This window comes from Mya arenaria, chromosome 7 (assembly GCF_026914265.1).
Source record: "Mya arenaria isolate MELC-2E11 chromosome 7, ASM2691426v1".
NCBI classification, from domain to species: Eukaryota; Metazoa; Mollusca; class Bivalvia; order Myida; family Myidae; genus Mya; species Mya arenaria.
The window spans coordinates 34,168,123-34,182,333 of NC_069128.1; the positions used below are offsets into that span (position 1 = coordinate 34,168,123).

Genomic DNA, 14,211 nt, shown 5'->3' on the forward strand with positions numbered 1-14,211 from the left:
TACAATCATCACAAGGAAAATCTCTACAGCCTTTGGCCTCTTAACATTACAATCCTCACAAGGAAAATCTCTACAGCCTTTGGCCTCTTAACATTTCAGTCCTCACAAGGATAATCTCTACGGCCTTTGACCTCTTCACATTACAGTCCTAACAAGGATAATCTCTATAGCCTTTGACCACTTTAGGTCATCTACTAACCCAGTAATGTATATATCACGTCATTAGCCTGTTTAAATGTTTCATTTTATCATTGGAATCAGAAAATAGACGCCATTTTGGTACTCAGTAATAAAATCAGGACTGACCAACCATGACATCTTTGCCAGTGAAAATCAGGACTGACCAACCATGACATCTTTGCCAGTGAAAATCAGGACTGACCAACCATGACATCTTTGCCAGTGAAAATCAGGACTGACCAACCATGACATCTTTGCCAGTGAAAATCAGGACTGACCAACCATGACATCTTTGCCAGTGAAAATCAGGACTGACCAACCATGACATCTTTGCCAGTGAAAATCAGGACTGACCAACCATGACATCTTTGCTAGTGAAAATCAGGACTGACCAACCATGACATCTTTGCCAGTGAAAATCAGGACTGACCAACCATGACATCTTTGCCAGTGAAAATCAGGACTGACCAACCATGACATCTTTAATTGCCAGTGAAAATCAGGACTGACCAACCATGACATCTTTGCCAGTGAAAATCAGGTTCCAATCTAATGCTAAAATATGGTGCAAAACCTTTTCTAGTGAAACGTCATTAGGCTTACTTACCCAAGCTAATCCTTGTCACTGTACCAGCCACATGGTTTTTCAAGTTACTTATAATTAAAGGATTATATTTCCAGGAACGGTAATAGTTACTCTAGTACTTGAATAGTAAAAACTTACCACATTATGCCTCTACCTAAATGGACACATGGTCATTTCCTGTCACTACACCACTCAAAAACAGTAAATTCATGACAGTCAACCTTCTAAATATTTCAAACAAAACTTTAACATCACAGAATATATCTAAACTAAGAGAAACTGTTGTTCACAGCTTGCAGATTGACCTAGAATATGTGATTCTGCTTGCACAAACTAGATCGGCTTGCACATTCAGGTAATTGAAACAAATTTCCTTATATATTATTTTAAAGCACCAGAACAATATCAAGCATCTTCCTTTTGAAAAGTGAATTATTTAAACCTATATGATTCACATACTTATTCTATATAACCCTCAAGCAGACTATACAGTAAACTTTTTCCCATTGAATCAATATTGTTTGACCACATTTATCTGACAACAGTGGTGTTTTTATATAAACTTTGTAAAAATATTTCAGAAAATAATGTTCTATTCAATCATTAATATTCATACCATGAATAAATAGGAGTTCAACTTCCAAAAAAGATCTTTTATTATTATAATTATTATTTTTATATTATTATTATGTTTTAGCATAAGCAAAATCACTTTAGCTGAAGGTTATTTTAAGCATATGCAGAAACACTAAAGATTGAGGTTATAATACCCTGCAAAAGCACTATAGCTGAAGGTTTATAATTTAGAATGGTTTAAAGAAGTAAACTTTATCAGCACCAACAAGGCTTATGCAGTTATTGTAGACAATAGTCGGTAATTTAGAGCATAATTTTTCAATTTTTCTACGATTTTTAGTGGACTAAAGTTTAAAAACTTTTTACAAAAACGATTTGGATCAGTGTGATATAGATGTCGATATAGAGAAAATATTATTCACCCAGGTAAGAGGCGATATTTTACAGATTTTTTGTCAGTTTCTTTGTTCTGGGCAAGACCCATTTCTCCTAATTTTGGAGGCGATTTCGGAAGTCTGAATGACATATTTCAGTTATATAATTCATGACAAATTATTGTATTGTCTGAATGACAAAAATATATGTCCAAAGGACATAACTGTCTGAATGACATGCGATTTTTTATCTGCCTAATATTGTTTTAATTGATAAAAATGCCATATCGGCTGAATGCCATATCGGATCTATTTTTAAAAAATGTTCTATACGACGCATGATTGCTTTTTAAAGTCGTTATTACTTGCATTATGGGATTGTAATCTCATTATTGTCTGAAGGGCAACATTTGTGATGAATTTCACTCAATTTTGCATGATGAGCACCGTAACAGATTTTGTACATTACTGAGAATTTCATATCTCTCAGTTTACCCCTCACCCCAAACTAAAGCAGACAAAACCACAACTTCAATCAGATGGGGCGCAACCAACACTTCTTCAAACAAAACAAGCAGCGTACGGAATGAAATCAAGAAATTACGGTAAGAAGTATCCCAATCAACCAGGATTGAAGGGAAAGGGCCCTCTCAAGAAATAAATGCTTTTGTATGTACAGGTAGTCAAAATTACACTTTAATAAATACCTTTAGGATAGCTTTCAGGCTGGCAAGACCAAACATTATAAGTTACAATAAATGGCTTCAAATAACCCATGATAAATGGATTCTTCAAACAATTTGCAGCTATAGAGTAGAGTTAGCCTCTAATCTGAATACAGACAGCACGTTATTTGGGTGTGGGGGGTCTAACATAGCTGCCGAAAAATAGTTACACAAATGGTGTATGGTCCGTGGAGGATAAACTGTTGCACATCAATGTTCTAAGCTAGAACTTAAGGCTTGCCAACTTAAGATTGTTATCTTTGTGTAAATCAAAAACGTATACACATGTTCGAAATTCTCACTGATAACACAACTTCATGTGCTTATAACAACAATTTTGGTGGGATGAAATCAGAACTAAACAAAGACGCAAGGGAGTAATGGATGTGGTGTTTATCAAAACATATTCATTTGAGTGCAGCTCATAAATCCAGGCTCTACTAACTATGAAGCTGACAAACTGTCAAGAACATTTAATGATGATCTAGAATGGTCCTTATAGATATGAACATTTTTCAAAGTATTGAAACAATATATGGACCTTTTGATGTAGATTTGTTTGCATCTAGGCTGAATGCCAAGAAAGCTCATTATGTTGCCAGATACCCAGAACCTGAGGCAATGGCTATTGATGCTTTTACATTAAAATGGAATCATGATATGTTATATATCTTTCAACTTTTCACCCTCATTCCCAAAATTTTACAGAAACTTCAGTTTGATCAGGGGAATGCTATATTGATTGCATCAATATGGAAGACTCAGAGCTGGTGGCCACGCTTTATAAGCCTACTGAATCAGGATTGGATTCAACTACCATCCCCACAGAGAATTCTACGTTTACTTCACAAACCAGAGGTTCACCATCCGTTGAAGCAAATGAGGATGGGAGCTTTTCCTATATCGGGGAAGCATTACGGAAACAAGGATTTTCAAATTATTCAGTGGAAGTCATAATAACTTCTTAGCGAACATCAACACAGAAGACATATAGTTACAGTGACCATGACCTTGACTCTAGGGACCCAAAACGCAATCCCATAAAAGGAATTCATACACTCTTCTGTTGGATCAATTTTGGTCATGATATGTGAACCGTGACTTAGAAGTCATTGAGTTTCAACCCTTTTTCTATTTTTAGTAACAGCAACCATAACCTTGACTCAAGGGGCCCCAAACACAATCCCATGAAAATTATCCATAAACTCTTCATATAGACTAAGTTTGGTCAAGATATGACAATTGATACTGAAATTATTCAGTTTCAACTGTTTTACTATTATAAGTATCAGTGACCTTTATCCTTGACCATAGGGACCCCAAACACTGTATCCCATGAAAAGTATCTATACACTCTTCCTTTATACCAAGTTGGGTCAAGATAAGTCCACCTTAACTAAAATTAATCAGTTTCAATTGTTTTTCTATTTTTAGTTACAGTGACCTTGACCCTAAGGTCACTTAACACAATCCCATGAAAGGTATCCATATACTCCTCCTTTATACCAAGTTGGGTAAAAAAAAATGGCAACCATAACTAAAGTTATTCAGTTTCAATTGTTTTTTTCTGTTTTTAGTAACAGTAACCTCCCTTATGAAAATCGCGAGCTAGAAGACGAGCTTGTCAAGGGATCGTACGATCAACTTCCCAATCTAGTTCGCGAGCAAGCGCGCCCGAGCTTTAAGCTATTATGGGCCGTAATTGAAACAAATACCAGCTCGTACGTGTTCGTTTAAGCTCGTACACGCTCAAAATTAAGATAGTACAAGCTTAAAAACAAGATCGTACAAGCTCGTCACGAGCAGCTTTACAGGCTTGTATGAGCAATTTTACGAGCTTGACAAGCATGTTACATTTCACGTCGCGAGCTTGTACAAGCTCGTCATGGGCAGCTTTACGAGCTTGTATGAGCAATATTACGAGCTTGATAAGCTCGTTACAATTCACTTTGCGAGCTTGTGCAAGCCTATCTGAAGTTTAAATAAGAGGACCCTTATTCACCTAACCTTATTCTAGCCCCTGGCGTGTGCTTTTAAAGAAAAACATAAACTATTCATGAATGACAATTTGGACAAATCATGTTCATGAACTCCCACTTAGTTAATGAACTTGACAGTTCATGAACATGATTTTTTCAAAATGTCATTCATGAACTAAGTTCATGAATAGTTAATGTTATTCGCAACAGGGTAATAATTTCATCATTACTACACGTCCATTTATAACAGTTTTAATTTTTTATAACACTTGACACAATTAGAAAGGAGTCATTGAATTGCTCATTGCAGTCCTTGACATTTACATCTAGTCTCTGTAGACAGGTCCATTTTCCTTAAATACACTTGATAAGGAAACGAATCTGCGAAAAACTTTTTTGCAGTCATTCTTCTCGTGCTTGTTTTTGTTGAAGTGTTCTCTCCTTAACTCTGGAAGCTTTTGTCTGAGACTTTGACATCCATCTTCCAACCTGAAAAATATTTCTTTTTTTATTTGTACTGCCAATATTTTCCAATAACTAACGGCCAGTTGGTTATCAAATCAGTGCGAATTAAGATTTCAATGTCGCAGGTATATAAATTAATGATAGATTATTGTATTTGTTCAAACTAAAGTGCTCAAATTTATTGAGTCTTATTTTTAAAAAATATTTTTATAAGTGTTTGTCCGTTACAAATAAAATCCACTCCACACATTCACCATATTGTTTTCAAAATCAGAATGAAAATCTTACCATGGGAATTGAAAAATAGTCTTTATACTCACTGATGGATTTGGCAATTTACAGCTTTGAATGTTTTTCTCCTTCACTGGTTGATTCTTTTATGGACTGATGATTTTTTTGTTAGCTCCTTTAGGCCGGCTAAAATAGACGAAACAACATTTCAGACACTAAACCATAATTTGCTTGCATAGTGGTTTTTTAAAAGGTCAAGGGTCAGCAGTGATGCAAAAGCCCATTTAAGGACCAAACTTTAAAATGTTAAAAAAAATCAATTTCTACTTAGTTTTGAGGTTCAATATTTCACTAGCATGATTCATACCCATTTATCCATTGCAACATGGAAATCTTACCATGTGCTTTAAAAATAGTCTACTCACTGATGGATTTGACAATTTGCAGCTTTGAATGTTTTTCTCCTTCCCTGGTTGATTCTTTTGTGGACTGATGATTTCTTTGTTAGCTCAATTAGGCCGGCTAAAATAGACGAAACAACATTTCAGACACTTACTATAACTTACTACACCAAAACATGTTGCCAATAATAGATGTTTCACTCCCCTAAAAGATCGTTCCTCAAAACTATATAAGGACTTTTTAAACGTTTTAGTTTTTGACCTTCCCACCCACTTTTGCATCGCTGCCGGACATTTATGGCAATTGATTCTTTTTTTAGACAAAAATAGCCTACTTACATTAAGTAACAAATATAATAGCTGTTAAAATATATAACAATGAAGTATTAGCTGTACGCTAGTCACAAACATTCATTTAACTGTGTTTCTACAAAAACGTATTTCGTACGTTTGTCGCGAAAATGTATTACAACAAAACATATTTGTTCATTACTTTAAAATGTTGCTATGTTATTTTAAACAATAATGTTAGCGTAAAAGATCCTTATAAATGTAATTGAATTATACCCCAAACTTTGCTTGAACTTACCTTTAATAAACGAAACAACACTTCAGTTTATTTGGCGCATTATTTCGACAAACATTTTCGACTTTCCAATAGACCATAATCCTTTGCGGTCCAGGGTGACTTCCGGTTTATTTCCGGGTTATAACGAAGTACAATAACAGCGGACTAATTATCATTCCAGGTTTGTTATAATTTATTTATTTATATTAGATTTGTCATTTTAATGAATTTATATTACATTATTGTGATATTATTTGAATGACATTTGTTATTTGAGCTATAAATCGCTTGACTGTTTACCTGGACACTTAGTTCTGGTGGGTGGGGTAGATGGTTCAGAAAAGACTGCGGTACTTTTCTTATTGGAGTATTATTAACAACAAATAATTCTCATCTATTCTAAAAATATTTGTTTGAAAATCAATACAAATAATACATTAGTCTGTTTTACTTGAAAATCAATACAAATAATACATTAGTCTGTTTTACTATCTGACCATCAAAATCTATAATAAGGAATCTGTATGTACATGACCAGGTATAACTAATAAGTCTTATGAATGAACATATATAAATCCTCATCAATATAAGGTATGATATTTATAATGCTTTGTGTATTTTATTACTATGTAATAAACATTTTACTTAGAAAGAGCAATTATGTCATGCTGTCACCTGTGTAGTCTTCTGAATAATTTGTTACTAGTTAGTTATGTTTAAATATTATGATGGCCACAGGACTAGTCACATACACCCAGGCCTGCACTTAAATTGTCCAGATTGTCTTAAACCCCATCCATAAATAAGTCTGAGAGTTATTTACTTTTTTTATAAAAAATATACTTTTATGTTCCATTCCTTTCTTTACAGATATTATTCAAATATGCTGATGTTATCTTCTGAGATCATTGCTTTCAATGAAGAACATCACTACAATTGGTTGGACTGCTAGATTGGTAGCAACGTGATGGACAGCTAGTGCCTGTTGAAACACTAATGTTGGTTGGGCATCTATTGCTTACTGGGCCGCTATATTGGATGGACCATACGTGTTGATTGAACAATTATAAATGGTTGGACCGGAAGTGTTGGTTGGACCACCAGTGTTGTTTGGACTGCTTGTTGGACAGAATGTGTGATGGACAACTAGTGTTATTTGAATCACTGTTGGATAGACAGTTATTGTTGTTTGGACAGCTATAATCAGTTGATTTACAAGTTTTGGTTGAACAATATTTAATGGAAGCACAAGTGTTGGTTGGACTGCATTTAATGGATGGATATCTACTTGTGCCTGATTTGACCAAAATGAAGTGATGATTGAACTGCTACTGTAGGTTGTCAGGTCATATTGGTTGGATTCCCATTGCTAGTACTTGTTGGATCTTTTTGTTGGTTAAATTAACTGTTGTTTTTTGAGTGTTATTATTAATGATATTCATACATGTATAATATGTTTAATACGTGCTTAGTATTCAACACTTATGATGATGATTATTATTATAAGAGATATTATTATTCAGTAATCATAAATAATTATAAATATATATAATTAAATAAAAAAAATTATGTCCTTGTACTTAAGTTATGTTTTACATTTACAATGTGCATCAATGTGACATTTGGTGATTTTTCTGATATTTTATGGACTTAGTCTTTTTTCAGAGTTTGTTAAAATTTCTAAGTTCTCATATAGCTTGCTCCATATAATATAATTTGTGGTCCAAGCTCGTGCAAGCTCGTAAAGATAGCAAGCTCGCACGAGCTTGCTCTTGTCAAAACCTTGCGCGATCTCATACAAGCTTGTACGAGCAAGCAACAGGGGAAATTAAGATTGTGCAAGGTCGTAACGAGCTTGTCGCGAGCTCGTACGATCTTATTGAAAGAGCGTATTTTCATAAGGGCTTGACCTTAACTCTACAGACCCAAAACGCAGTCCAGGTAAGGTATTCAATAACTCTTCCTTTATACCAAGTTGAGTTAAGATATGTCAACCTAAACTAAAGTTTTTCAGTTTCAACTGTTTATCTATTTTTAGAAACAGTGACCTTGTCCTTGATCCTAGGGGCCCAATACACAATCCCATGAAAGGTATCCATACACTCTTAAATTACCAGGTTTGGACAAGATATATTTGAACCATGACTTAGAAGTTATTCAGTTTCAACCGTTTGTCTATTTTTAGTAATAGTGACCATGAACTTGAATCTAGGGACCCCAAACGCAATCCCATGAAAGGTATCCATAAACTCTTCCTTTAGACCAAGTTTGGTCAAGGTATGTGAATCGTGACTTGGAAGTTATTTAGTTTCAACTGTTTTTCTATTTGAGTAACAGTGACTTTGACCTTGACTGGAAGGACCCCAAACGCAATTCCATGAAAGGTATTCATAAACTCTTCCTATAGATTGAGCTTGTTCAAGATATGTCAACCCTTACTTAAATTATTCAGTTTCATAGGTGAGTTTGTTGCCGCCAGGCCACCCGCCCGGACACCCTCCCGCCAGAACAACTTCTGTGTGAAATTTGAGATATTTTAAGTTCGTAGATCACTGACATTTGATATATTCAGCATATTTTATAATTGTTTTTCTTCATTCCATCATTCTGCATGCCTCTGCATCAATATGTTATATTAATTTATAATTGCTTTTAAATATTTATCTTAACTGTGATCTATTCAAATGTGTCTTCCTGTTATGGAGCACCCTTTTCTGCAAGGGGCCACAATAAAGATAAAGGATTCTTAAATTAAAGAAAACTTCTAAAAAAAAAATACATCTTTAAAGGTCTTACAGATGATAAAATAGCGGGAAAAAAAAGAAATTTTTCGAAAAATGACATGAACATGGCATCGATGTTTACAATGCATTAAAACTTACTAACTGAAGTACCACATTATTTACAATTTATTTTAAGTTTAGCAGTTATTTTGCATTTTTCCATTCAAAAAGATTACTGGGTATGTCTACCAGGTAGAATTCATTCCTTATGCATGATTGGCTAGTCGGTGTTATCACGTGATATTACTGAGGTAGTAAGTAAGCCTTAATAGCTCAGTCAGGAAGACATTGGACTTCAATATTGGCGACTCCCGAACCCGGTCTCAGACACAATTTTTTTTTTACATTTTGGTACTTTCTTTTACAATTATGATATCAAAGTGTAACACATTCTATCAGATAATTGTCCTGAGATTCGTTACAGAAAAAAAATAATTTGGTGCCAATCTGTGACACAGTCCCTTTAATAACTAAATTCTTTCAAGGAAAATATGCCACAACAACATCTCTATGTTAAATCTCAATTTGAAAGAAGGGTTCTGTTCCTACATTTTCCCTACAATACTAAATAAGATCTAACATATTCAACAACCATAGATGATATTTTTTTAATGGAATAAATAGTCATTTTATTTCATATAAAACAAATTATGGAAGTGTTCTGACTGACCATGAGAACATGTCACAATCAATGCTAGTCTTGTTACCTTGATAAGCACATACTGTTTTTTGTATATAAGCCTTACATTAGCAAATTATAACATGGAGACTTTAATTGCCACAAGTATGATCATCATCTTGCACATAATCTTATTTCAGATCATCATGAGGGCTGAGTATCTATTCTGCTATCTATTCTGTAACTGCTACATATTCCATAACTGCTATCTATTCTGTAACTGCTACCTATTCCATAACTGCTGCATATTCCAAAACTGTTAGAGATTCCATAACTGCTATCTATTCCATAATTGCTACATGTTCCAAAACTGTTATAAATTCCATAACTGCTACATATTCCAAAACTGTAATCTATATCATATCTGCTATCTATTCAATAATTGCCACATGTTCCATAACTGCTATCAATTCCATAACTGCTCTTATAATTCCAAAACTGTTGTCTATATCATAACTGCCATCTATTCCATAATTGCTACATGTTCCAAAACTGTTATCAATTCCATAATTGCTACATGTTCCAAAACTGTTATCAATTCCATAACTGCTACATGTTCCAAAACTGTTATCAATTCCATAACTGCTACATATTCCAAAACTGCAATCTATATCATATCTGCTATCTATTCCATAATTGCTACATGTTCCAAAACTGTTATCAATTCCATAACTGCTATATATTCCAAAACTGCAATCTATATCATATCTGCTATCTATTCCATAATTGCTACATGTTCCAAAACTGTTATCAATTCCATAACTGCTACATGTTCCAAAACTGTTATCAATTCCATAACTGCTACATATTCCAAAACTGCAATCTATATCATATCTGCTATCTATTCCATAATTGCTACATGTTCCAAAACTGTTATCAATTCCATAACTGCTATATATTCAAAAACTGCAATCTATATCATATCTGCTATCTATTCCATAACTGCTACATGTTCCAAAACTGTTATCAATTCCATAACTGCTACATGTTCCAAAACTGTTATCAATTCCATAACTGCTACATATTCCAAAACTGTAATCTATATCATATCTGCTATCTATTCCATAATTGCTACATGTTCCAAAACTGTTATCAATTCCATAACTGCTATATATTCCAAAACTGCAATCTATATCATATCTGCTATCTATTCCATAATTGCTACATGTTCCAAAACTGTTATCAATTCCATAACTGCTACATATTCCAAAACTGTAATCTATATCATATCTGCTATCTATTCCATAATTGCTACATGTTCCAAAACTGTTATCAATTCCATAATTGCTACATGTTCCAAAACTGTTATCAATTCCATAACTGCTACATATTCCAAAACTGTAATCTATATCATATCTGCTATCTATTCCATAATTGCTACATGTTCCAAAACTGTTATCAATTCCATAACTGCTACATATTCCAAAACTGTAATCTATATCATATCTGCTATCTATTCCATAATTGCTACATGTTCCAAAACTGTTATCAATTCCATAACTGCTATATATTCCAAAACTGCAATCTATATCATATCTGCTATCTATTCCATAATTGCTACATGTTCCAAAACTGTTATCAATTCCATAACTGCTATATATTCCAAAACTGTAATCTATATCATATCTGCTATCTATTCCATAATTGCTACATGTTCCAAAACTGTTATCAATTCCATAACTGCTACATATTCCAAAACTGTAATCTATATCATATCTGCTATCTATTCCATAATTGCTACATGTTCCAAAACTGTTATCAATTCCATAACTGCTACATATTCCAAAACTGTAATCTATATCATATCTGCTATCTATTCCATAATTGCTACATGTTCCAACACTGTTATCAATTCCATAACTGCTATATATTCCAAAACTGTAATCTATATCATATCTGCTATCTATTCCATAATTGCTACATGTTCCAAAACTGTTATCAATTCCATAACTGCTATATATTCCAAAACTGTAATCTATATCATATCTGCTATCTATTCCATAATTGCTACATGTTCCAAAACTGTTATAAATTCCATAACTGCTATATAATCCAAAACTGTAATCTAAATCATAACTACTATCTATTCCATAATTGCCACATGTTCCATAACTGCTATTGTAATTCCAAAACTGTTATCTATATCATAACTGCTATCTATTCTATAATTGCTAAATGTTGCTAAAACCTGCTAGATATTCCATGACTGCTTTATATTCCAAAACTGTTAGAGATTCCATAACTGCTATCTATTCAATAACTTATACATACTCCAGAACGTCTGCATAATCCAAAACGGTTAAATATTCCATAACTGCTACCTATTCTGTAACTGCTCCATATTCACAAACTGTTAAATATTCCATAACTGATATCTATTCCTTAACTGCTACATCTTTCAAAACTGCGAGATATTCCAAAACTGTACGAAAGTCCATAATTGCTATCTATTCCAAAACTGCTAAATATTCCTGAACTGTTAGATATTCCATGACTGCTATCTTTTTAATAACTACTACATATTCCAAAACTGCTAGATATTCCCAAACCTAAGATAGTCATAACTGATATCTATTCTATAACTGCTACATATTTCTGAACTGTTAGATATTTCATAACTGCTATCTATTCCATAACTGCTACAAATTCCAAAGCTGCTAGATATTCCAGAACTGTTTTCTATTCCATAATTGCTACATATTCCCACATTGTCAGATATTCCATAACTTCTACATATCCCATAACTGATACATATTCACAAACTGTCAGATATTCCATACCTGCTACATGTTCCAAAACTGCTATCTATTCCAAAACTGCTAGATATTCCATAACTGCTACATGTTCAAAAACTGCTATCTATTCCAAAAAGCTAGATATTCCATAACTGCTATCTATTCTATAATTGCTACATATTCCAAAACTGCTAGATATTCCATAACTGCTATCTATTCCATAGTTGCTACATATTCCAAAAGTGCTATATATTCCATAAATGATACATATCCCATAACTGATACATATTCACAAACTGTTAGATATTCCATAACTGCTATCTATTCCAAAAACTGCTACATATTCCAAAACTGCTAGATATTCCATAACTGCTATTAATTATTCTATTCTATAACTGGTACATATTCCCAAACTGTTAGATATTCTATATCTGCTATCTATTCCATAACTGTTACATATTCCCTAACTGCTACATATTCCAAAACTGTTAGATACTCCATAACTTCTATCTATTCTGTAACTGCTTCATATTCCATAACTGCTACATATTCCAGAGCGGCTACATATTCCATGCCACATGTTCAAATTCCGCTAGATATTCCATAAACGCTTCATATTCCACAACTGTTACATATTCCAAAACTGAATATTCCCAAACTGCTTGATATTCCATAACTGCTACATTTTCCAGACCTGCTACATAATCCCAAACTGCTAGATATCCCATAACTGCTACCTATTCTGTAACTGCTTCATATTCACAAACTGTTAAATATCCCATAACTGCTACAAATCAATAACTAGTAGATATTCCCAACTGTTAGATATTCCAGAACAGGTATCTCATCCATTACTGCTACATATTCCAAAACTGCTACATATTCCATAACTGCTTAATATTCCCAAACTGCTTAATATTCCCAAACTGATAGATATTCCATATATGCTAGATATTCCACAAATGCTACATATTCCACAACTGCTACATATTCCACAACTGCTACATATTCCATAACTGCTACATATTCCCAAACTGTTAAGATATTTCCTTTATCCTAGATATTCCACAACTGCTACATATTCCAAAACTGCTAGATATTCCATAACTGCTAGATACTCAAAAAGTATTACTTATAATAGTGTAAGCAGTATTCACATCTATTCAATAACTTGTATTTGACAATAGAAAAGGATAAACTTCACATGAATGAATACCGCAAATTCCCAACATTTGTACCAAATTTATATGAAAAATGCCAAGTTAATTTCATAAAAAAATCAAAATTCCCCTGAAACAGCTGATGCTCAAGATGGTTTAATCATTTTCAGATATTTAGATTACAGTTACACCCACAGCTGAGAAAAGTTAAATAACACAGAAGCTAAGGTGAAAATGATATACTAGTATACAGCTTGACACTCAATAAACATTTTACATATTACATACTACATACCATTGCTACAAGTAAAGGGAAGTGAAGATAGATAGAGGTGAAGGTGGAGATGTCTTTCTGGGCCTATGGTCAATTCTGGTTCAGCCTGAAAGCAAACATATTATCTATAAATTTTAGTGTTTGAAAATCTGACTCCATTTCCTATCGCTAAATTATAAAATTGAATCAAAATGAACATTTTGGTTTCTATCGGACAATAATCGAAATATCTGGAATACATTCTTTATACATAGTATAATCATGAACATTTAAATTTTTGCTATAGTCATGCGTTTTGCAACAGACAATAAATATCCATAACCATTTCCTTTTTTTTTTAAATTTCTGAAAAAAATAACAACAAACAAGAGATGTCACAGTATCTGACAAAAGGCCCCAGAATGTGACATTGACCTATGAACAAGGTCAGTACATGAAAAGTTAAAGATCAAACATATACATATGGCAACTTATTTTAAATTGCCTCAGAACATA

The 14,211-nt window shown here is 33.3% G+C and overlaps 1 protein-coding gene and 1 long non-coding RNA gene across 2 annotated transcripts in view; both read right to left on the reverse strand.

Moving 5' to 3' along the window:
- LOC128240545 (uncharacterized) overlaps positions 1-13,806 on the reverse strand; it is a 95,455-nt gene extending 81,649 nt beyond the window's left edge. The window contains exon 1 of the mRNA XM_052957213.1: positions 13,738-13,806. Within this exon, the coding sequence (XP_052813173.1) occupies positions 13,738-13,740 (3 nt within the window). The 5' untranslated portion in view covers positions 13,741-13,806. The remainder of the gene's footprint in view (positions 1-13,737) is intronic.
- On the reverse strand, positions 4,675-6,173 carry LOC128240546 (uncharacterized). The gene is made up of 4 exons (XR_008262186.1): positions 6,107-6,173; positions 5,542-5,638; positions 5,206-5,302; positions 4,675-4,909 (listed from the first exon to the last, which is right to left on the reverse strand). It is a non-coding gene; the product is annotated as an uncharacterized LOC128240546 (long non-coding RNA).
- Positions 13,807-14,211: the final 405 nt, after the last annotated feature.